This window comes from Salmo trutta, chromosome 12 (assembly GCF_901001165.1).
Source record: "Salmo trutta chromosome 12, fSalTru1.1, whole genome shotgun sequence".
Classification (NCBI taxonomy): domain Eukaryota; kingdom Metazoa; phylum Chordata; class Actinopteri; order Salmoniformes; family Salmonidae; genus Salmo; species Salmo trutta.
The window spans coordinates 6,447,115-6,472,083 of NC_042968.1; the positions used below are offsets into that span (position 1 = coordinate 6,447,115).

The window sequence follows — 24,969 nt, forward strand, 5'->3', positions numbered from 1 at the left end:
TCAGTTACAATAGACAGCGCTGAAGAGACAAGGGACTGTGCTGCAGCGTAACAGATCCAGTGTTGTCTCTTCCTGTCTTGTCTCTCCTTGTCTCGCCTCTTCTCTATAGTTTAGCTCATGTACATATCCTTTTTCTCACTCGTCACACATGGTCTCTGTATTTAAATTGATTGTTTTCTCTCTCTTTATCCTGTGCGCTCTGTGTTTTCGCTCTCTCTCTCCCACCCTCCACCTCCCTTTCCCATCTCTCTCCCTCTGCTTCCCTACCTCCTGCTTCCCACCTTTCCCCCCTCTCCCTCCCTTCTCCTCTCTCTCATATAGATCCCCAGTCTGAGCCACAGTGTGATCAGTCAGACTAGTTTCCGGGCAGAGTATAAGTCTACAGCCGGCCCTACAGTATTTCAGAAGCCGGTCAAGTTCCAGGTGGACATCACCTACACAGAGAGCACCGCCGCCAAAGAGAACGGCATCTATTCAGTCACCTTCACCCTGCTCTCAGGTAACACGCACAGAAAGGCAGGCAGTCAGGCAGGCACATGTGAGCACACACACATACTAACATACACACACAAACACGGTATACACACAGACACTTCCTGAATATATACACACATGCACAAACACACACGCATCTACGCTGATGCAAGCGCCATTACGCAGAAGCCAGGTGAAAAGAAGGACAGAAAAACAGAGACCTTTTCCCACCATGATCACACCGCACTTTAGTCCCCGCTGAGTGTCAAAGGACAACCTCTGGCCAATGACACTGGAGCATCATCTCCAGCCAAATATTCTGTGTTGTCTCTGCAGCATGTCTGCTTATTCCGATGTGGATAACTTATGTTAAATTGATGTTGAACAGACTCTTATTTAATTCTGCTGAATTCCATTTCGATTGACAGTACATGTGTTTGAATTAAAATTGAAGCTTCATTGAGGCTATTGTGAGGAAAATCGAATAGAAATGACGTCATTGTTTTCATAACGTTGACACTCTTTGCGTCCTACTGGTGTGGCATTGTGTTTCAACATCACAAGCTTGTTTTCTGTCTATTGTTCTGGTTGTTTTCAAGAGCAATTCTTTTTTTTTCAGTCAATCAAGTCCTAAGTGTTTTTCTCTGTTTCTCTCAATTTCTCTCTCACTCCCTGCCTCTACCTTCTCTCTGCCTCCCTCTCTATCTCTCTCCTCATTCTCTCTCTCTCCCCCTCACTCTCTACCTCCCTCGTTTTTCTCTCTGTCTCTCCCCCTCTCCCTCTCTCTCACCAGGTCCCAGCCGCCGTTTCAAGCGTGTGGTTGAGACCATTCAGGCTCAGCTGATGAGCTCACATGACCAGCCCGGGGTCCAGCAGATCTCTGGTAAGTAGAGACCCTCCCCTCGGCCCCCCCCCCCCCCTCCACCCCTCCACTACCCCCCCCCCCCCCCTCCTCCCGGCATCCCCGTAGCTCACGGCAACGCCACAGTCACAGTGCGGCTCGACTCACACGCTTTGGCACAAGGCATCTCCACATGCATGGCCCACACCATGGCAGATGCACCCGGCACCAACAAAGCAACAACGTTGGTATCCTCGAGACATCTAGAGGGGGCACACACTCTCCTGACTTTCTTGCATTCACACACCAGAGCCCAGTAATGACCTACACAAACATCATTCATTTGACGTTTTCTGCTAACTTTTTTTTACTTTCCAACCAGCTGTAGGTTAAGAGGTTGTTTTGTTGAACTTGTGTCCAGTATAACCTTTCCATATAGAGAATATGGACCAAAATGATGTAGCAGTTCAAAACGATCCTCCTCACATTAACTCAGTACATGTATGTATTATATGGTTTTATATTCTGGGATGAAGATGGGTTGAACAGGGAGGAATGGAAGAAAAGAAAGACAGAGTCACGTTCTGTTCTTCACTTGTCCTTGTTTTTTTGTTGTGTGCCTGTACTGTATAAATGTGGGTGTTTCTTCACTTGATAACAGCACCCACTGCTGGTGAGACATGGCATTACATACATTACATAGTACATACTATAGAATATAATAAGGCTAGAGCCATCTTTTTTACCCCTGGGCCCACAATATGAGAGTGTGCAGACTAATGTGTGTGTCCTAGTCTAGTGCTTTAACACCTGACTAAAATAATCAAGTCATCATCAAAACTTTGGTGAAGTGTACACGTGTGTTAAAGGGACATTTATAAAATGTACTTCATATTCATCAACTCCAGCACCACCCCAAAATCAACATACATGAAAATTATGTGTTTCTATGTTTTGTAGTAAAAAAAAAGGTAGAGGAAGATAAGTGTTTCCAATGAAATCATCTGTGTGCATTTTAACCATTTATGAGTATGTATTTTCTACTAATTGGTTGATGATGTCATGGGAAATACTTGTCTTCCTCTATCTTTTTTTACTACAAAACATAGAAACACGCCATTTTCACATATGTTTGGGGTGGTGCTGGAGAAGTTGGATTTTTAAAATGTATTTCCCTTTAATGCGCATGCACACGCACGCACGCACGCACGCACGCAGGCACACACACACGCAGGCACACACACACACACACACACACACACACACACACACACACACACACACACACACACACACACACACACACACACACACACACACACATACACACAAACACAAACAAACTACACCAGGAGCGAAGAACACTGGTTTGACCACTCTCTAGTTCACGCATTTAGCACACGTACCAGCTAGCAGTCTTAGCACTTTGAATGCCTGGGACTCACCCTGCCACAGATGGGAACTGTTATCAGGCACTGTATGCAACACCCCCACCACTCTCTCCATCAATAACTCATCCCCACCACTCTTTCACTATTGCTTTCACTCTCTTTTTCTTTTCTTTCCTTCTTTGTTTCTTTCCTTCTTTCCTTCCTTCTCACTTTCTTTCTTTGGGTTTCTCTCTGTCATCGGTTAATGTCTTTATCCCTATTTCTCTCTTTCTTCAGGGTTGGGGGTCAAAGGTTTTACCATATTCCAGGGAATTCCTTGAAATTCAATTCATGAATTGAAAAAACATTATTTCAAATATTGTTTGATTTCCAATTCATGAATTGAAGTTCGGTTGTTTTCCAGAATTAGTTGAGGTGGAATTGACCACAACCATGTAGCCGTTCATGTCCTATCCCTTTTCTATCCATCTCTATCTCTTTCTTTCCCTATTTCCCTTTTTCACCTGTCAGTCCATCCCAGCCTGCTTTTGGTCATCATCCACAGCTTCAATCTAACTCCACTTGGCAGAGAATCACAAAAATAACTGAATGACTGGTCTGGTACGCTGAGTGGAATGCAAGGGTTTCAACCAGAGCCATTAGACAGTCTACAGAGAGTCTGGAAACTGATCATCTATGTCAGCTCCAAATATTCCATGCGTGTGATGGTCTTGGACATTTTGGTGCCAATAAGGCTGCCTAGATCATTCAAAAACTCAAACTGAGTTTGCCTAACTCTCTCTGTGTGTGTGTGTATGGCTCTGGGGTGGATCAATACACTGAATGCTAGATATCACACACTGATGCTGAACAGTGTGTGTCACGTATGACAACAACACACTTAGGGCATGTGTTTTAGCAACAAACAAAAAAACGATTTGACCAACCGCACGCAACCTTTACTAATGTTAAGTCAATCGCTAGAATAATATTTGTTACAGATCTGTGCAATCTGGTTGCACTCACTCCTTCAGTGTCCGAGACTAGAAGGGACTGCATGCGGTGCCAAGTTTTAAGAGTACTATTAGCTACTACACATGACGCTCATACTGTGTAAATTCGGACTTACTTTGTACGTGTGAACATTCCATGAGAAAATGGAAGCCAAGTGTGTGTGTGCAAACGTGTGTGTGTGTATGTGTGTGTGTGTGTGTGTGCGTGCGTGTGTGTTTGCGCAAATACATTTTCTCGTCCTTTTGTACTTTGAGACAGTGCCCCCCTCCCAAGTAGAATATTTCTAATCTCCCATTAGCTTTCACCCTACCCAGCTAATTAACGATTGAGAAAGAGAAAGAGTTGCATACAGAGAGTCAGAGACCTAGCTGGAGACAGACTGACAGATGTGTAGAGAGAGAGAAACAGAAAGTCTGTAGAGAAGCAATGGAAGCAGACTCCCCCCCCCCCTTTTTGAAATGCATGGACTTTAAACATCCATGCAAAGTAAGAGGAAGACATTCCATTTGAAGCGTTTGATTCCAAAACGCAATATATCTTACCATGACATGGGCTAGTGAAAAAATAGACGTGATTTTGTTGAAAATATTGCAAGGTCATTTTATTTTAGAGAGACAAATAATCATGTTTTGTGGCAAAACACTGTTTAACCACCCCAAACCACAGAACTCCAAAATAAAAAGTATCCCGATTGGGTTTTAAACAGTTATATGTAAAGTGCATTTGGAAAATATTCAGACCCCTTGACTTTTTTCATTTTTTTGGGCGTTACAGCCTTATTCTAAAATGTATTAAATTGTTTTTTCCTCATCAATCTACACACAATACCCTATAATGACAAAGCAAAAACTGTTTTTTATTTTTTTATTTTTTTTACAAATGAATTCAAAATAAACTGAAATATCACATTTACATAAGTATTCAGACCCTTTATCAGTACTTTATTGAAGCATCTTTGGCAGCGATTACAGCCTTCCCACTGGGCACAGACGTCTATTCCACGTTGGTTCAACGTAATTTAATTGAAATGACGTGGACCAACGTTGATTCAACTAGTGTGTGCCCAGTCGGTTGAGTCTTCTTGGTTATGACGCTACAAGCTTGGAACACCTGTATTTGAGGAGTTTCTCCCATTCTTCTCTGCAGATCCTCTCAAGCTCTGTCAGGTTGGATGTGGAGAGTCGCTGCACAGCTATTTTCAGGTCTCTCCAGAGATGTTCGATTGCGTTCAAGTCCAGGCTCTGGCTGGGCCACTCAAGAACATTAAGAGACTTGTCCCGAAGCCACTCCTGCGTTGTCTTGGCTGTGTGCTTAGGGTCGTTGTCCTGTTGGAAGGTGAACCTTCGTCCCAGTCTGAAGTCCTGAGTGCTCCGGAGCAGGTATTCATCAAGAATCTCTCTGTACTTTACTCCATTCATCTTTCCCTTGATCCTGAATAGTCTCCCAGTCCCTGCCGCTGAAAAATATCCCCACAGTATGATGCTGCGACCACCATGCTTCACTGTAGGAATGGTGCCAGGTTTCCTCCAGACGTGACGATTGGAATTCAGACCTAAGAGTTCAATCTTGGTTTCATCAGACCAGAGAATATTGTTTCTCATGGTCTGAGAGTCCTTTAGGTGCCTCTTGTCAAACTCCAAGCGGGCTGTCATGTGCCTTTTAAAGAGGAGTGGCTTCTGTCTAGCCACTCTACCATAAAGGCCTGATTGGTGGAGTGCTACAGAGATGGTTGTCCTTCTGGAAGGTTCTCCTTTCTCCACAGAGGAACTGGAGTTCTGTCAGAGTGACCGTCAGGTTCTTGGTCACCTCCCTGACCAAGGACCATCTCCCCCGATTGCTCAGTTTGGCTGGGTGGACAGCTCTAGGAAGAGTCTTGGTGGATCCAGACTTATTCCATGTAAGAATGATGGAGGCCACTGTGTTCTTGGGGACCATCAATGCTGCAGAAATGTTTTGGTTCCCTTCCCCAGATCTGTGCCTCAACCCAATCCTGTCTCGGAGCTCTCAGGACAATTCCTTTGACCTCATGGCTTGGTTTTTGCTCTGACATGCACTGTCAACTGTGGGACCTTATATAGACAGGTGTGTGCCTTTCCAAATAATGTCCAATCAATTGAATTTATCACAGGTGGACTCCAATCAAGTTTTAGAAACATCTCAAGGATGATCAATGGAAACAGGATGCACCTGAGCTCAATTTTGAGTCTCATAGTAAAGGGTCTGAATACTTGTGTAAATAAGGTATTTCTGTTTTTTAATTTTAATACTTTATTTTTAATATTTTTAATTTGAAAAAATGGCTAAAAACCTGTTTTCACTTTGTCATTATGGGGTATTGTGTGTATATTGATGAGGGAAACATTTATTTAATACGTTTTAGAATAAGGCTGTAAAGTAACAAAATGCTGAAAAAGTGAAGGGGTCTGAATACTTGCTGAATATACCATACAGACAACTATAATGGAAAACTAAAAGATTTTAAAGCTCCCAGATATCTCTCAGCGGTCAGACACTTTGACCAGCAAACACTTCAAGCCACTGTTTCCCTAATGAAATTCTCACTCGATTGGCAAACAGCAAAACTACCAGCCTGAGCCTCCATCACTACACCCGATGACTCTTAACCTCACCATCAACGCACTGTGGTGTCACTAATGCACAGCTCTCCGCGTGTGTGTGTGTGTGTGTGTGTGTGTGTGTGTGTGTGTGTGTGTGTGTGTGTGTGTGTGTGTGTGTGTGTGTGTGTGTGTGTGTGTGTGTGTGTGTGTGTGTGTGTGTGTGTGTGTGTGTGTGTGTGCGTGTGTGTGTGTGTGCGTGTGTGTGCGCGAGATCCTTTGCATGGCACAGTGTGTGTTGGGATGCACACCAGTGTTGATGCAAATGTCCACTTCCCTTCCATTTCATGGGTAAAACACATTGTAGACCATCAATAACAAACATCTATGTAGCACAAGAACAATGGTAAGTGATAGCAAGATGACATTGCGTAAGTATTTTGTGTTTGGTCAACAAAAAAACACCCACTTAATTAACTTTAAAGGGACAGTTAGACTGATAGATTTCAAGAAAGTTTGGAGTAAACTTGTATATGCTTGACTCTCAGTGGAACACTAAGGCACTCCCAGACCCAGATCAAGCCTGTTACTGGATTAAACAGCACTTTCAATTTAGGACCCCCATTGTGCATGCTTTTTAATCCAGGACTAGGCTTAATCTGTGTCCAGGAAACCTCTTACTTGAAAGTGAAATTGATTGTGTGATGAGTGATGTTATTGTGATGATGGCATGTTGTTCACATTGTCTGTGTTTGTCTGTGAGCACTGTATGGACTCATTCTAAGGTATGTTTTTATTGTGGTGATTAGGATAGTTACCAGGAGCTTGGAAGGCAAGACATTATGTTTTGTGGTACTCTGAAATGCTGCTCGCGTTCCCATCCCATCCTCTCCTCCCCCCTTTCTTAAGAAAGAGAGAAATTGGGCATACCGGCTTTTGTTACAGGCCTGCTCTACCACTTCCTATTTCTACTAATCATCTTCTAATCAAGACCTTGACTAGCTAAATCAGGAGTGTTAGAGCAGGGCTGGAACAAAAACCTACACTCAGTAACTCTCTTGGATGCAGATTTGACCACCCCTGCCCCAAACCTGGTATTTTTAGTAATCACCTTTCCAGAGCTCAAGCTAGCCCTCCTATGTCACCACTCTCACCCAAACCAGGTAGAACAGAGACTCAAAAGCCCACTGGTTTTATGTGAACCCTACATTTTTTAATAGATTACTATTGTTCAAACGTTAGGTCTCCTAATTTAGCACTTTAATACTGATGCACTATCACCTCAGCCTAGAGACAGTATTAATGTATATACTAACAGTCCATCACATATAATCAAATCCTCTTTTTTTACCATAAACGTGGCTTATGAGTCTCCTTTCTACCTCCTGGAACATTACCTCCAGTCCTTTCCTCATCATCACCCTCTCCTTCCCATCACCCTCTCCTCCTCCCTCCTCACGTTAACCCCATTGCTCATTCGTTGTTTGTTCTCTCTTTTTTTCTTTTCTTCCCATCTGTGTACCTAGGCAGCCCGTTGAGTAACTTCTTTGACGTAATTAAACAACTTTTTTCAGACGAGAAGAACAGCCAGGCGTCGCACAACTCCCCTGGCACGCCCGGCACACCTAGCCCCGCCCCTGCCAAGCATGCCCCCGGCAGCAGGCGAAACGAGTCATGTCCCCCGCCCACTCAGCCCCAGCCCACCCAGCCCGCTGACTGTAAATGCCCCCCGCCTCCGGGCAAAGACAAACAAACAAAGATGGCCGCCACCAGCCGGACTGGGGAACAACCTTAAGACCGGAGAGAAGTAGCTAGCTCTCTGTTGCATGACTAGATAATAACCACCTGTTATGAGGTCATTCAAAACCCAATACAAAACCCACAAGAGTGTGTGAGAGATGAGAAATGAAATGAGAGATGCTGCTGGTTTCTTTGCTTTAGTCAGTAGGCTTAGTGTGTTTGTGTCTCGAAAAAAAATCTACTTTTGATTATCGCAGAGATAAACTTTTGTACTGTATAATAATGGAATGACTACAATTTTAGTTTAGCAATCGATCATTGATCAGTATTTGACAATATTAAGTACCACATGTAGCCATGTTTATTTTCTGTTCCTCTACCCTCTCGTCCCTTTCCCATGCCGTGGGGTGTGTGTGTGTGTGTCTCCTCTGCTCTGTGATGATGGCTTGACCTTGTCTCTACCACCAGGGATCATCACTAAAACCTATTAGAGAAACAAGATGGAGGACAGTGTGTGTGTCCCAACCTGGGCACTTTGTCAACAACGGGAGTAAGTGAGCCAGAGACGGAGGACAAGAGAAAGACTTCACATACTTCACACTGCTGTCCCCCTCCTCCCCATGCACCCCTCCTTCTTTCCACTTGCACACACACACACACTTACACTAAACATTAGAGTACTAGAGACTGTCTCATCATCGTGACAGACACCCAGAGACATATTAGCCGAAGAGTTGGAGAAAAGCCTTAAAAAGACAATGATGTTTGTCAAACCTATACTACACGCATCCTCTCTCCTCCTTTCTCTCCTCATTGTCTATCCTCCCACACACACACACACACACACACACACACACACACACACACACACACACACACACACACACACACACACACACACACACACACACACACACACACACACACACGCACACACACACGCACACACACACACACGCACACACACACACCTGGGGGATGTAAAGACTTGCGCACAAAGACGAATGGAAGTAGAACCACTGGCTCCTATGAAAGTTTGAGAGAGGTGGCGCGACTCTTGGAAGTTGGATGGACGTTGGCTGAACGTTGGCTAAACGTTGGCTGGATTGTAATTCTTTTTAATGTAGTCCTTCTTTGTGAACTACAGGATTTTAACACTTTAGACTTCTTCAGACTCTGTGTCATTGCTGTAAATGAAATGAAATTGAGTTAATTGACTTTGGGTGGGCATTTGGGAGGGAGGGGTACACAAATGAATGATCTATTCTGTTGTACAGACTAACTATGTTCCCATATGTACAACGTTTGTGTAGTTGTGACATTATGTTTAGCTAAGAATTGTGTTAACTAATCACTATATTTTGTGTTTTCTACTTGTTCGACGTGTTTTATCGATTAAATGTTGTATTTTATTTTCGGTTACCTTTTGAGGGATGAATCATTTCAGGGTTTTATTTTCTTCCATTTTGTTTTGTTTATGATCCTTTGAATTATCTGCAGGATTCAGACAACAGTGGACATAATTATTGTGTATATTTGTTTCCCTTATTGTATTTTTTTGTCATGTTCGTTTTAATTTATTCTGGGTTATTTATGTAAAAGATGGAGAAAATGTACTAGATAATTTAAAGATTGTTTTTTTTTGTCATGTTTAATTTATTGATCCTTGAGAATTCTCAAAATGTTTTTGTGAACATTCATTTTTTTCCAGCTTCGATGAGAAAGCTTGTAATATATACATTTGGCAAATGATTTACGGTAATTTAAGAATGTAGACTAGTCTCTTTGAGAGGAACGAGCCCTCTGTTGATAATAATTGTGCGTTCCTTCTCGTTGTGTGTGTACGACGACAAAGGCAACACTCCAGCCACTCGCCTTGTAAATACAAAAAAAATTGCTATAACAAACTTATTTAAAAAACCAAGGGGATTCCTACTCTTAGCTTTTACCTTGTATTGTCGTTTGCATGTCCAACATTTGTCTTTTCTTTGCATGTTGTTGTTGGAATTGTTCGGTCCCTTTTTCCCCCTTTTTCCCCCTTTCCTTTCTTTCTTTCTTTCTTTCTTTCTTTCTTTCTTTCTTTCTTTCTTTCTTTCTTTCTCTCTTTCTCTCTTTCCTGTCTCTTAACTTGTTTCTCTTATTTTTATTTTCTCTCACCACTTCGGTTGTTTGTTCGTCTTTTGAGTTCTTTCTCGCGACCTCCCTTCTCCTTCCTTATACTACTGTGCACATTTACCGTGCAATGCATCCTCTGCACACACACACAGTTACACACACACACACACACACACACACGCACACACCGTTTCTCTCAAAGAGAGACCTGATACTCTGGTCATGAACTCTGTCTGGGGTGGGAATTGGTATCAGAGAGATAAAATAAAGCAATACCTATTATTGTTATTCTTTCTATTTTGTACTATTGGGTAACCAGGCCACACAGGACGATGGACATACAGTAGAACACAACACCAGGAGCGCTGGTATTTAGCAGGAAACCACTGGCAATGTATCCCCTTGTGACATAACTGTGAACAACTTCAGTGCAAAAGGAAATAAATCTGTTGACTTTGGAATTGTGTGGTGGTGATTTCTGATTTTAGCCTATACACTTCCATGGGTGCATATTATTCTAAAAGGGGCTAATATGAGCAAAACGTTTCACATACTGTATGTACAGTAGAATAAAATATTCAGAGTTCTGTTATTACTGTCCAATATCTATCTCCCCTAGTTCCATCCACACGAGAGAGGATGGACTCTAGTAAGTAACAGCAGCCCAAAAATGCTCTAAATGTTTCATTTCTTGCCAACAGGGTCTCAGTACCTGTTATTATATTGGCGGTATATCCATAAACCTTCATCGTATTCTAGATCAATTCCAGCCATAGTACGTTGCATCCATTTCCTCTCTTAAGCAATGGACCATTTCTAGATTTCCTATGTCAGTCCTGTGGAACAAGTCCCACACATCACTAGATGGCAGCAGTACTTCTCCAGTTATCCATTGATCCTCCTTCCTGCTCACTGGGCTACATGAGGAACTGATGGTGAGTTTGCGTTCAACAACTGCAAAAGTCTTTATGCTTCTATCTCTAACTTTTGGCAGCACCTTCAGTTGTCCTTTCACTATTTGTGGCACGTGTGGCAAGAAGCTGCTCACTACCCTAGCTTCTCTAACCATCACACTGAAACTAAAGTAACTGTCTTAGCAGTACCTTGGGCATTCACAGGGGCAGAGAGAGCAGGTTTGAGGGCCTGTTGGATCACAGTAAAAGTGTTCTGTCCGGTGGCAGCTTCACCTAGGCCCTGCCTCTTCTCTCCTTCATGACAGAGTACCATTACCAACCTGTGCTGGCGACAGTGGTGACATCACCGCACTGCGAGATACTACGCTACACTACACCGTTTTTTTATCTCCAGGCCTGCTGGTATGTCTGTCCTTCTCCCCACATGGGGTCCATCTCAATATTTGAATGTGGCATCCTCTCCTCATCCCCTTTCCTTCACCATAATTGACATTTAAGAACAGATATAGCTACTTGGCTTTCACTTGTGTAGTTATTTCACATCAGTACAGTTGAAGGAAACAAAACAATGGAAGAACAAAGAAGCCAACTATGACTACTGAAATGCAGCCAGTGGCTTACTCTCTGCAGGGAGGGTAGAGTAAGAGCAGCCTGTGGACCAAAGTGACCTCCAAATCCTCCAGGAGGAGAGAGGAGTGTCGGTCCTGACATGGTCCACTCCGGGGCTCTGTCTTTGGAGGAAGCTGGTCCTGACAGGCCCCTCCCAGGAGCAGCCTGTGGAAGTCCTCTCTCTCCAGGAGCTGCTCCATGTGCTGCAGGGAGAAACCTTCACAGAACCTCCTGAGCTCTGCCGCCCCGTGATCCTGTACAGAATGAGAGAGAGAGAGAGGGAGAGGGAGAGGGAGAGAGAGAGAGAGAGAGAGAGAGAGAGAGAGAGAGAGAGACACACATATTACAACGATACTGATGCAAGCACCTCTCACACAGGCACACTTTTCGTCTTTGATGATCATTATAATGGATTGCATGTACTAATTTCAAGGTGCAGAAAACACACAGATAGCATTGTGACATAGCTTTAAGCCTGCTAGGGACTACCTTTCATAATAACAAGGTTTGAACTCTTACCCTAGACAACAAGTAGATGCTGACAGCATTGTCCAGGGTGATACTCTGGGAGAGCAGGATCTCACACTGCCTCTCTAGCACCTTCAACTGGAAGAAACAGACCACTGGCAGCAGCTGCTGACAGAGGAGCAGAGAATACTTCCATCACAAGTCCCCACTCTAAACATACAATTACACCTTCCCAAAGTGCTTACATTTTATGAATGACCTCCACTATGTTGTCTTCCCACTCCTCAATGACAAGTGATAGTGGGGGCCATTCCTAAAGCTTAACCACTGTGGTAAATGTTTGGATCAACAATGGGATGTATGAATGAAGTTGTATCAGTGTTAATGAGGATGCATTTCTTACCTCCATAGCGTCAGCCTGTGACAGCCTCAGCCCTTCAGTCCCTCCACAGTACAGACAACTCATCATCCTCTGGAAGGTGCTGTATGTGATGTCAGAGATGTGTATGGTGCTGGTGTCGGACCCACAGAAACTCAGCAGGGACCGAAACCTGAAAGAGACAAAAGAGACTTGATAACCAACTTGTGGACACAAAAGCACATGCTGAAAACACTAGAGCCTGCACTCGAGGTCATACTTGATGATAAACATACTATGCTTTCAGTCTCAGGCTGCCACCTCAGGTGTGAGGAGGGAAGTGTTAGCTCACCTTTTGGAGGCAGACATGAGGAGGACCCTGTGGGCGTAGAAGGGACGGCCTTCCACTAACAACATTACGTCAGACATCTCTGGGTTGTTCAGGAAATGAGCATCTGGTGGAGGAGAGAGAGCGAAGTGACTTTTACACCGTTTAGAGTCAGAAACATACATCGAAATACATGTACACAACTAAGCATGATTTACACAAAAGTTGGAGTTACAGTTGCTAAAATGTAGTGAAAACTCGGACCCTAAAAATCGGAACAATTAAACAGACTGTAGTTTGTTCCATATCGAGAGAGTATGCCGGTCTTCATACCTAGCTGCGTGGAGAGAGTGAGGTCCATCTGAGGAACAGAGGGAGTAGGAGCTCAGCCGTAACAGTGAGAGAAGATGGCTGACAGTCTCTTGGTTATGGCATAGTCCTAAAGGGACATAATCATGTTCAGAAAGAGTTGTGATTTTATATAACAGACATTGTAAGTGTGCTACCCATTTTATAACAACTGATTTGAGAATTCTTAGATGTTGGATCGATTTCTGATTCATACCCTGCTTTTGGATTGAGGTTTCATTGAACATTTACTCACTGAAAACTGTAGTCTACATGGTAAACCCAAACAACACCGACTGAAGGAGAAATTGGACTGCAAGGTCCAAGTCATGGACTGCAAGTCATGGCTACCTTGCTGGTTGCAAGCATGTTAAACAAGAGAGGTAGGGCGGGCGAGTCCAGCTCCTGGCAGTAGTCCTGTGGCCTGATAGTGGTGAAGTCTCTGAGGAGAGAGAGGGTCACCTCATCCCTGGACAGCTGCTGGGCTTACATGGAGGGACTCCAGCCACACGTGGAGCTTCCAGGGGACACCTGGGGAACAAATAAGGCCACAAATTAGGGTCCCAAGAGATGATTTACCTAGGTCAGTCATTGAGAACAAAGTCTCAAACAACCTAAAGTGGATCAAATAATATTTCTGTGCTTTCGGAATGCAGGGACTGTTCCAAGGTGCGTAGCTCCAGGTGGGCATAGGCATCCTCCCTGCTCTCCATTGGTGCCCAGGGATCCTTCGTGTACGGACTGACATGGGCCGGCAGGGAAAGCTCACCTGTACATACAAAATGTACACACAAAAATACCTGGAACCAAAAATGGTTCTACCTAGATCCAAAAAAGGTTATCCTATGGGGACAGCCGAAGAACTCTTTTGGACCCTTTTTTTCTGAGTGTAGTAATGGAACATTCAACCATGTATTGCCCTGACCAAAAGGGGTTTTAACTAATACCTTCTGCCCAGATGTTTGTCCGCCGCTGTCGTCGTACCTGGAGGAGAGCCCGGTCGGCCCTCCTCAAGCCCACCTCCAGGTATCGAAGATCAAGCGGATCGCCATCGGACCCCAGCTCCCCGGTATCGTCTCGGGCAGAAGGTATGGCTGTCCACCCGGGATCTGTCACTCCGGGTGGACTCTTGCAAACTGTCGACCCTTTCCCCATTTATCGGCCCTTTCCCCATCTCCAAGATCATTAGCCTAGGAACTCTTTTGGAATCCTTTTTTTCTAAGAGTGTAGTAACAGAGTAGTAATGGAAAATTCAAGCATGTATTTCCCTGACCAAAAGGGGTTTTAACTAATCTCTTGCTTTCTCAATTACAGCCCTACAAGCCACAAAATAAGTCATCTGTGCAGTATATGACGCACATACACACCCCCAAATAGAAACACCCCTTACAGGGAGGTTTCCAAGAAACACAAATATAATACATACATGCGCACACACACACACATACTCCCACACACACGCGCGCACAGACTCACACACACACACATTGTGTGAGATGGGTATTTGCTGACTCCCTCGTCTTCTACACAATGGAAAAGGCACCAAAAGCCAAAATCCAAGCCAGGATTGCTCTGCTCTCTTACAGGCATAGAATGCAAAGTTCCCTCCCCCAAGCCACCAGTCTTACTCAGCTATTTATATGAGTGTGGGAGAGGGCTGTGTATGATGTACTGATGTTGGATGACTAAGGATGTGTCCCAAATGGCCCCTTATTCATATTATTATCAGGTATCAAGGTAAGACCCAGATGTAGACCGTGTCGAAGTAACAATGTTTATTACAACAACAGGGGCAAAGGTACACAATGACAGGCGGGCTCAGGGTCAGGCAGAGTAGTCAGGCAGGTGGGTACAGGATCAGGACAGGCAAGAGTCAAAAACCAGGAGGACGAGAAAAGAGAGACTGGGGAAAAGCAGGAGCTGACACAAAAACGCTGGTGGGCTTGACAAACAAGACGAACTGGCAACAGACAAACAGAGAACACAGGTATAAATACACAGAGGATAATGGGGAAGATGGGCGACACCTGGAGGGGGTTGGAGACAATCACAAAGACAGGTGAAACAGATCAGGGTGTGACACTTTATAGTGCAATACTTTTGACTAGGGCCCATAGGGCTAGCCAGCCAGCCAGCCAGCCAGCCAGCCAGCCAGCCAGCCAGCCAGCCAGCCAGCCAGCCAGCCAGCCAGACAGACAGACAGACAGACAGACAGACAGACAGACAGACAGACACAGACAGACAGACAGACAGACAGACAGACAGACAGACAGACAGACAGACACAGACAGACAGACAGACAGACAGACAGACAGACAGACAGACAGACAGACAGACAGACAGACAGACAGACAGACAATTACACAGTCACACCCCACCCATCTTCCCTCAAACCCCGGTCCACACTGGCAACCCCCAAAACTCATCATGTGTCATCAGTGACTCTACACACAGTCTCATTCTCACCACCAGCCCAAAGTCTGCTCTGAGAAATGTATGTATATATTTGTGTGTATTGTGTATGTTAAGATAACTTTTCACGTACAGTTGAAGTTGGAAGTTTACATCCCCTAAGCCAAATACATTTAAACTCAGTTTTTCACAATTCCTGACATTTAATCCTATTAAAAAATCCCTGTCTCAGGTCAGTTAGGATCACCACTTTATTTTAAGAATGTGAAATGTCATAATAATAGTAGAGAGAATGATTTATTTCAGCTTTTATTTGGTAGCATTGCCTTTAAATTGTTTAACCTGGGTCAAACGTTTCGGCTAGCCTTCCACAAGCTTTCCACAATAAGTTGTGTGAATTTTGGCCCATTCCTCCTGACAGAGCTGGTGTAACTGAGTCAGGTTTGTAGGCCTCCTTGCTCGCACACGCTTTTTCAGTTCTGCCCACACATTTTCTATAGGATTGAGGTCAGGGCTTTGTGATGGCCACTCCAATACCTTGACTTTGTTGTCCTGAAGCCATTTTTCCACAACTTTGTAAGTATGCTTGGGGTCATTGTCCATTTGGAAGACCCATTTGCGACCAAGCTTTAACTTCCTGACTGATGACTTGAGATGTTGCTTTAATATATCCACATAATTTTCCTCCTCATGATGCCATCTATTATGTGAAATGCACCAGCCCCTCCTGAGGCAAAGCACCCCCACAACATGATGCTGCCACCCCCGTGCTTCACGGTTGGGATGGTGTTCTTCGGCTTGCAAGGCTCCCCCTTTTTCCTCCAAACATAACAATGGTCATTATGGCCAAACAGTTATATTTTTGTTTCAACAGACCAGAGGCCATATCTCCAAAAAGTACGATCTCTGCCCCCATGTGCAGCTGCAAACCGTAGTTTGGCTTTTTTATGGTGGTTTTGGAGCAGTGGCTCCTTGCTTGCTGAGCGGCCTTTCAGGTTATGTTGATATAGGACTCGTTTTACTGTGGATATAGACACTTTTGGACCTGTTTCCTCCAGCATCTTCAGAAGGTCCTTTGCTGTTGTTCTGGGATTGATTTGCACCTTTCGCACCAAAGTACGTTCATCTCTAGGAGACTGAATGTGTCTCCTTCCTGAGCGGTATGACAGCTGCGTGGTCCCATGGTGTTTATACTTGTGCACTATTGTTTGTACATATGAACGTGGTACCTTTAGGCGTTTGGAAATTGTTCCCAAGGATGATCCAGACTTGTGGAGGTCTACAATTTATTTTCTGAGGTGTTGGCTGATTTCTTTTGATTTCCCATGATGTCAAGCAGAGGCACTGAGTTTGAAGGTAGGCCTTGAAATACATCCCCAGGTACACCTCCAATTGACTCAAATGATGTCAATTAGCCTATCAGAACCTTCTAAAGCCATGACATAATTTTCTGGAATTTTCCAAGCTTTTTAAAGGCACAGTCAACTTAGTGTATGTAAACTTCTGAACCACTGGAATTGTGATACAATGATTTAGAAATGAAATAATCTGTCTGTAAACCATTGTTGGAAAAATGACTTGTGTCATGCACAAAGTAGATGTCCTAACCGACTTGCCAAAACTATAGTTTGTTAACAAGAAATGTGTGGAGTGGTTGAAAAACTGTTTGTGTTTTGATAATTGCGTTGTTGGCTCCATAACCTATTAGTTCATATGCCTTGCCACAGTGACATAGAGGCCTAAGGCTGAGACAATAAGAACACAACCACACCTTTGTTTCATCACAAAACTGGAAAGCATATTGCATGTAACAAACAGTTGTGTATGGAGTAAAACATTTTAAAAAATCTTTAGGAATGTAGAGAAGTAAAAGTAGTGAAAAATATAAATAGTAAAGTACAGATACCCCAAAAATCTACTTAAGTAGTACTTTAAAGTATTTTTAACTAAGTACTTTACACCACTGGTTACATAAACTACGACATGGTCAATCAAGTTAACATTTCCATAATTTTCAGACTACTAAACCACTATTGATTTAGAACACTGTGGAGTTACCAAAAGTAGCAAAGAAAATAGGAGCTGCCTCCACTATTCCAGAACCATTTCATCTTCAACATTTCAACATCATTAAATCACCTATGCTTAGTCTAAAAGATTCCAAAAACAATTTAGTCCAATCAACGTAAACTAAATATAATTTGGCTGTCCATGGTACTGATTTGTGTGTGTGTGTGTGTGTGCGTAAGTAGAAAAAACATGTTGACTCACCCTACTTGTAGAGAAACGCCAATGCCATCCGCCTCTCTTTCATGATGCCGAAACCGTCATACAGTACACGCTTTTAGTTTTTGTTGTTCTGGGCTACCTGGCTGAAATGCTTGCTCGCTAGTGAATCAAAATAGGTCCCCAAGTGTCAGACATATGCAATACAACACAGGCTCTCCTCAGGGATGTGTTTTGTCCCCACTCCTGTACATCTTGTACACTCATAGTTGTACTAGTTCCCATCCTGACAGACAGACACCTCGTTAAGTTTGCTGATGACACTGCCTTGATCAGCCTGTTGCATGATGACAAAGAACATCATGGCCCGGTCCTAGATGACTTTGTAGAGTGGTGTGAGGAATCACACTTGGTCCTCAATACCAAGAAGACTAAAGAGATATGTCACAGTCAACTTAGTGTATGTAAACTTCTGAACCACTGGAATTGTGATACAATGATTTAGAAATGAAATAATCTGTCTGTAAACCATTGTTGGAAAAATGACTTGTGTCATGCACAAAGTAGATGTCCTAACCGACTTGCCAAAACTCTAGTTTGTTAACAAGAAATTTGTGGAGTGGTTGAAAAACAACTTTTAATGACTCCAACCTAAGTGGACTTCCGACTTCAACTGTAGATAAAAGTGACAGTGTAACTACTAACAAAACTGGAGGCTTTCATTTGGATGAAAGAAATCCAATATTTAGAATGGGACTATTTGTAGCAATTGTAAATCACACCAAAAATGAATTGTTCGATTCACAATTTAAGCATAAGCCACTCCCAAAGATAAACAGTCTGTAACTCCCAATGGGTCTCAATCCAACTGACTTAGTCTAGGTGTTTTAAAAAAGACTTATCTTGGTTTGAAATAAATATTTTCTTGGTTGTGGAAGCCATTTTAGATAACTTACATTGAATACCCCTAGCTACATTCTTACGAAAGAAAAGTAATGTGTGCCGTCTGAACAAGTATTTGTTCAGATAGTCCATTCATTCCTCAACAAGAGGCCAGTCTTTATAGGGTACTAAGCACAAACCCTACCTGTGTATGCTAACTCCACAAGGTTATGGCAACTGTGTGTGTGTGAACACAAGCCATGCTTGCTTCCCTAATCATGTATGATTAAGTTATTTCCTTTACCCCCCTATTCCTGTGTGTGTGTGTGTGTGTGTGTGTGTGTGTGTGTGTGTGTGTGTGTGTGTGTGTGTGTGTGTGTGTGTGTGTGTGTGTGTGTGTGTGTGTGTGTGTGTGTGTGTGTGTGTGTGTGTATGAAAACAGAGGCACAGTCACCTTTCTGTGACACACAACGTCCTTTCTGTGGCAGGGCATAATGCCATGACTGTTTGGTCAGACTAAAACAGCAGTATGGACAGATGGGAGAAATAGGGACCAATCCTACCCTGAGATACACATATGCAACCCAAACTTTACTGAGACCCCCTTTTGACACAAGTGCATGACTAACCAGATTTCCTGCACATTTCTCAAAATTCATTAGCTCAAAGTGGAAAAAAACTTTAATTCTTTAATATTTAATAAGTGAGAGGGTAGAACAAGAGAAAAAGGCAGAGGACAAAGGGAGAGAGAGAGAGTGAGAGTTAGAGTAAGAGTGAGAGTTAAAGTGCGAGTTAGCGTTGAACGGAAGGAACCTGTCGGAAATGGACACAGGGGTCAGTCTGCATGTCCTGTCTTGGTGTTGACATCTGACATCTAGGGTCCTTCGGATCAGGGATGAGTCAGTACCAGAGCTGACAGGTGAAGGAAGTGTCTGTGCCAAAACAAAGCTTCTCCCCCATGGAGAGACCCATGGACCAAACAGGCCTGGACTGAAACCGCTATTAAATAACATCTCCATCTGTGTTCATCAAACTAGAAAACAGATGATTTTCCAACAAGGCAGTTTTCCAGGCTTAAGTATTTGTTGCGATCTCTCAGAGTGAGACATCTGTGTGAATTACATTTCCTGACATCCAAAGGGGGAAGCAAATGTCTTCAAATAAATGAATCACTGGAAGATTGTTAATCAATGTTTAATAGAGGCTCCTTGATTAACAGATCAACTGAAATTACAATACATTACATTTACACATCAATCACACATTGTGTCTTTCTCAACAAACACCATACATAGTGACTTTATATCCATTTGCCTTACAAAAGCACCGTAAGGGTGTTTCAATTGTGTCACAGACAGTAGGCAACATGATGGGCTTGTAATCAATCATATAACAGTAGGGCTAAATGTGATCGGATTTTTATGAACCAACTGTACATAATGACCCCAATTTCAGAGGTCGCTGCCTACAGGTGCATGGCAACTTCCTGGTTGCGCAGAGGTCGTCTGACCTCTAACCTCCTCGCATTGCGTCTAAATAACCCTCTGCCTTTATTAGGCCAAAAGCCTGTGTCGTCTCTGTCTGTCTGGTTTGTATTAACAGTAAAGTTATTCCACATCATTGAGACAAACTCCTAATGAGTCAACGGTGTGCAACTAAGAGACTGCTGGTGTTTCACACATTGTCTCTGTTTTGGCAAAAACATTTATATTTTTGACTAATCCGGGAAACCCAGCTTGATAAAGTATAATATAGGACAACATCGTCCATATCCACAGACACACAGGGTCCAGACATCCTGAGCCCTATTCAATACAAACCAGTGACCGGGTTTCCAGATTACTCGAAAATATATGTTTAATCCTGCCCAAAAGAGAAGCCGTGTGTGAATGTATAAATGGATGCGCTGCACTCTGTAAGGCAATGAGGCATTATTAATAACTAGGAAGTCGAAAACCGTTTTCCGCATTAGGCAAAAACAACATTTTCCCCTCCCAAAACAGAGGCTGTGTGCGTGAAACACTAGCATTTGACTTTCTCTTCACACTGTGGACTGATGACGTAGCTTCCCAGTTAACACAAACCAGGACCGTATTCAAAGAGAGTAGTAAAAACTATAATGGAATAACCACTACTCTGGAAGACAATGAGGCATACAAGATGATACATCAAATGCTATGGTGCAGAGGCGGTACGAGCCTGCTGTTACAGAGATCTGAGAGGAGGAGGATGATGATGAGATATCAAGCTGTGTGTGTGGATAGCGCAGAGAAGAGAGTGCGCTGAGAACGGGACTCTCTTGTGAGAGGAAGCATTTTCTCTAGTTTCACAGTGAGAATCTACTGTGTTGGATTTACTGTCACAAAGTTTATGGGTTAGGCACTATCATTTGTCATGGTCATTTGATCATATTAAGTGTAGGTTGGATGTATCTAAAATTGAGAGGGGGACTCAGAGAAAGGAATGTGAGGGAGGGAGGAATAGAGAGACAGAGACAGAAAGAGAGAATACGAGACATCCAGTTCCCTCCATCCTCTCCTAGACCTGTTCATGACTGTAGTAAAAGCACCTGCCAACCTACCAATGTCATCTTCACAGTAACATTAAACCTGACTCTTTCTCCCATAAAAGCAATAATCAACACCCATTTTGTGTTTTATTAACAGTTCTTTCAAGCTTTAGCACAGCCCAGAGAGCCATAAACCCATTTCCCAGTATGAGAGAGGAATGTGGGCCTCTAGCCGTGTATGTAGTGTTTACAGTAGTGGTTCCCAACCATGGGTACTAGGACCCCTGGGGGTAGCTATCCAGGCTGTATCACATAGGGCCGTAATTGGGAGTCCCACAGGGCGGCACACAATTGGCCCAGTGTCGTCTGGGTTTGGCCGGGGTAGGCCGACATTGTAAATAAGAATTTGTTCTTAACTTGCCTAGTTAAATAAAGGTTAAATAAATATATATATATAAATAAATAAAACCTATCCACAGGGGGTACTTGAGAAGACTCATGAGACCATAGGCTTACTGGTAAAATGCACATGAGGAGGTACTTCTTACTTACTTACTTACTGACTTTATTTTCCCCATGGGGAAATTTTGTTGCAGTGTCACGTACACGTTTAAAGTGGCGTTTAAAATTGGGTTTTTTTTAAAGAACGAAAGACTAGCCTGCTGGCCTTACTGAGTTGATAGGAACATTAGCCCGAGCTATTTAGGAGGGATATCACACCTGGAACAAATGACTGTCTAGTTCTGTTTTTCATGCTGAGGGGTGCCCTATACCTGCGCCCAGCAGGGAGTGGTTCAAAGTCCGGGTATAGGGGGTGGCTTGGGTCTAAAATGATTTCATGAGCCTTGCGGAGGGCCCTGACCTTAAAGATCTCATCCAGGCCTGTCTGTTTGACTCCAAGTACCTTGGGGAGGGCCCTGACCTTAAAGATCTCATCCAGGCCTGTCTGTTGGACTCCAAGTACCTTGGGGAGGGCCCTGACCTTAAAGATCTCATCCAGGCCTGTCTGTTGGACTCCAAGTACCTTGTGGAGGGCCCTGACCTTAAAGATCTCATCCAGGCCTGTCTGTTGGACTCCAAGTACCTTGCTTGCTGTGGTGATAATCCTTCTCAGAATATTTCTCTGGTTGACAGTGAGTGGCATTGCCAAACCAACAAACAATACAAAAAGTTAAAATACTCTCAATGAAATATTTGTAAAACAGATTAAGTATAGTACAGTCTACATTAAAAGTTCCCAGCTTTTTGAGAAAGTACTGTCTCTGTTGGCTATTTTTGTAGATCAGGTCTGTACATTTACTCCACTGAAGCTTATTGTCCAAGACGACACCCGGGTATTTGCATTCCTCTACAATCTCTATTTTCTGACCTCTGATAGATGTTGCAGAGGTAGGTGTATACTTCCTGAAGTCTATGCATATCTCTTTAGTCTTCTTGGTATTGAGGACCAAGTGTGATTCCTCACACCACTCTACAAAGTCATCTAGGACCGGGCCATGATGTTCTTTGTCATCATGCAACAGGCTGATCAAGGCAGTGTCATCAGCAAACTTAACGAGGTGTCTGTCTGTCAGGATGGGAACTAGTACAACTATGAGTGTACAAGATGTACAGGAGTGGGGACAAAACACATCCCTGAGGAGAGCCTGTGTTGTATTGCATATGTCTGACACTTGGGGACCTATTTTGATTCACTAGCGAGCAAGCATTTCAGCCAGGTAGCCCAGAACAACAAAAACTAAAAGCGTGTACTGTATGACGGTTTCGGCATCATGAAAGAGAGGCGGATGGCATTGGCGTTTCTCTACAAGTAGGGTGAGTCAACATGTTTTTTCTACTTACGCACACACACACACACACACAAATCAGTACCATGGACAGCCAAATTATATTTAGTTTACGTTGATTGGACTAAATTGTTTTTGGAATCTTTTAGACTAAGCATAGGTGATTTAATGATGTTGAAATGTTGAAGATGAAATGGTTCTGGAATAGTGGAGGCAGCTCCTATTTTCTTTGCTACTTTTGGTAACTCCACAGTGTTCTAAATCAATAGTGGTTTAGTAGTCTGAAAATTATGGAAATGTTAACTTGATTGACCATGTCGTAGTTTATGTAACCAGTGGTGTAAAGTACTTAGTTAAAAATACTTTAAAGTACTACTTAAGTAGATTTTTGGGGTATCTGTACTTTACTATTTATATTTTTCACTACTTTTACTTCTCTACATTCCTAAAGATTTTTTAAAATGTTTTACTCCATACACAACTGTTTGTTACATGCAATATGCTTTCCAGTTTTGTGATGAAACAAAGGTGTGGTTGTGTTCTTATTGTCTCAGCCTTAGGCCTCTATGTCACTGTGGCAAGGCATATGAACTAATAGGTTATGGAGCCAACAACGCAATTATCAAAACACAAACAGTTTTTCAACCACTCCACACATTTCTTGTTAACAAACTATAGTTTTGGCAAGTCGGTTAGGACATCTACTTTGTGCATGACACAAGTCATTTTTCCAACAATGGTTTACAGACAGATTATTTCATTTCTAAATCATTGTATCACAATTCCAGTGGTTCAGAAGTTTACATACACTAAGTTGACTGTGCCTTTAAAAAGCTTGGAAAATTCCAGAAAATTATGTCATGGCTTTAGAAGGTTCTGATAGGCTAATTGACATCATTTGAGTCAATTGGAGGTGTACCTGGGGATGTATTTCAAGGCCTACCTTCAAACTCAGTGCCTCTGCTTGACATCATGGGAAATCAAAAGAAATCAGCCAACACCTCAGAAAATAAATTGTAGACCTCCACAAGTCTGGATCATCCTTGGGAACAATTTCCAAACGCCTAAAGGTACCACGTTCATATGTACAAACAATAGTGCACAAGTATAAACACCATGGGACCACGCAGCTGTCATACCGCTCAGGAAGGAGACACATTCAGTCTCCTAGAGATGAACGTACTTTGGTGCGAAAGGTGCAAATCAATCCCAGAACAACAGCAAAGGACCTTCTGAAGATGCTGGAGGAAACAGGTCCAAAAGTGTCTATATCCACAGTAAAACGAGTCCTATATCAACATAACCTGAAAGGCCGCTCAGCAAGCAAGGAGCCACTGCTCCAAAACCACCATAAAAAAGCCAAACTACGGTTTGCAGCTGCACATGGGGGCAGAGATCGTACTTTTTGGAGATATGGCCTCTGGTCTGTTGAAACAAAAATATAACTGTTTGGCCATAATGACCATTGTTATGTTTGGAGGAAAAAGGGGGAGCCTTGCAAGCCGAAGAACACCATCCCAACCGTGAAGCACGGGGGTGGCAGCATCATGTTGTGGGGGTGCTTTGCCTCAGGAGGGGCTGGTGCATTTCACATAATAGATGGCATCATGAGGAGGAAAATTATGTGGATATATTAAAGCAACATCTCAAGTCATCAGTCAGGAAGTTAAAGCTTGGTCGCAAATGGGTCTTCCAAATGGACAATGACCCCAAGCATACTTACAAAGTTGTGGAAAAATGGCTTCAGGACAACAAAGTCAAGGTATTGGAGTGGCCATCACAAAGCCCTGACCTCAATCCTATAGAAAATGTGTGGGCAGAACTGAAAAAGCGTGTGCGAGCAAGGAGGCCTACAAACCTGACTCAGTTACACCAGCTCTGTCAGGAGGAATGGGCCAAAATTCACACAACTTATTGTGGAAAGCTTGTGGAAGGCTAGCCGAAACGTTTGACCCAGGTTAAACAATTTAAAGGCAATGCTACCAAATAAAAGCTGAAATAAATCATTCTCTCTACTAT

At 43.1% G+C, this 24,969-nt stretch overlaps 1 protein-coding gene across 7 annotated transcripts in view; it reads left to right on the forward strand.

Annotated features, from left to right (window-relative positions):
* LOC115202833 (serine/threonine-protein kinase BRSK2) overlaps positions 1-8,850 on the forward strand; it is a 168,971-nt gene extending 160,121 nt beyond the window's left edge. For 5 of the 7 annotated variants that reach the window (XM_029766887.1, XM_029766893.1, XM_029766889.1 and 2 more), the window contains 3 exons: positions 322-499; positions 1,268-1,357; positions 7,781-8,850. In XM_029766887.1, the coding sequence (XP_029622747.1) occupies positions 322-499; positions 1,268-1,357; positions 7,781-8,049 (537 nt within the window). In that variant the 3' untranslated portion in view covers positions 8,050-8,850. The remainder of the gene's footprint in view (positions 1-321; positions 500-1,267; positions 1,358-7,780) is intronic. The other 2 variants (XM_029766888.1, XM_029766891.1) reach the window with 2 other exon arrangements.
* The last annotated feature ends 16,119 nt before the right edge of the window (positions 8,851-24,969 follow it).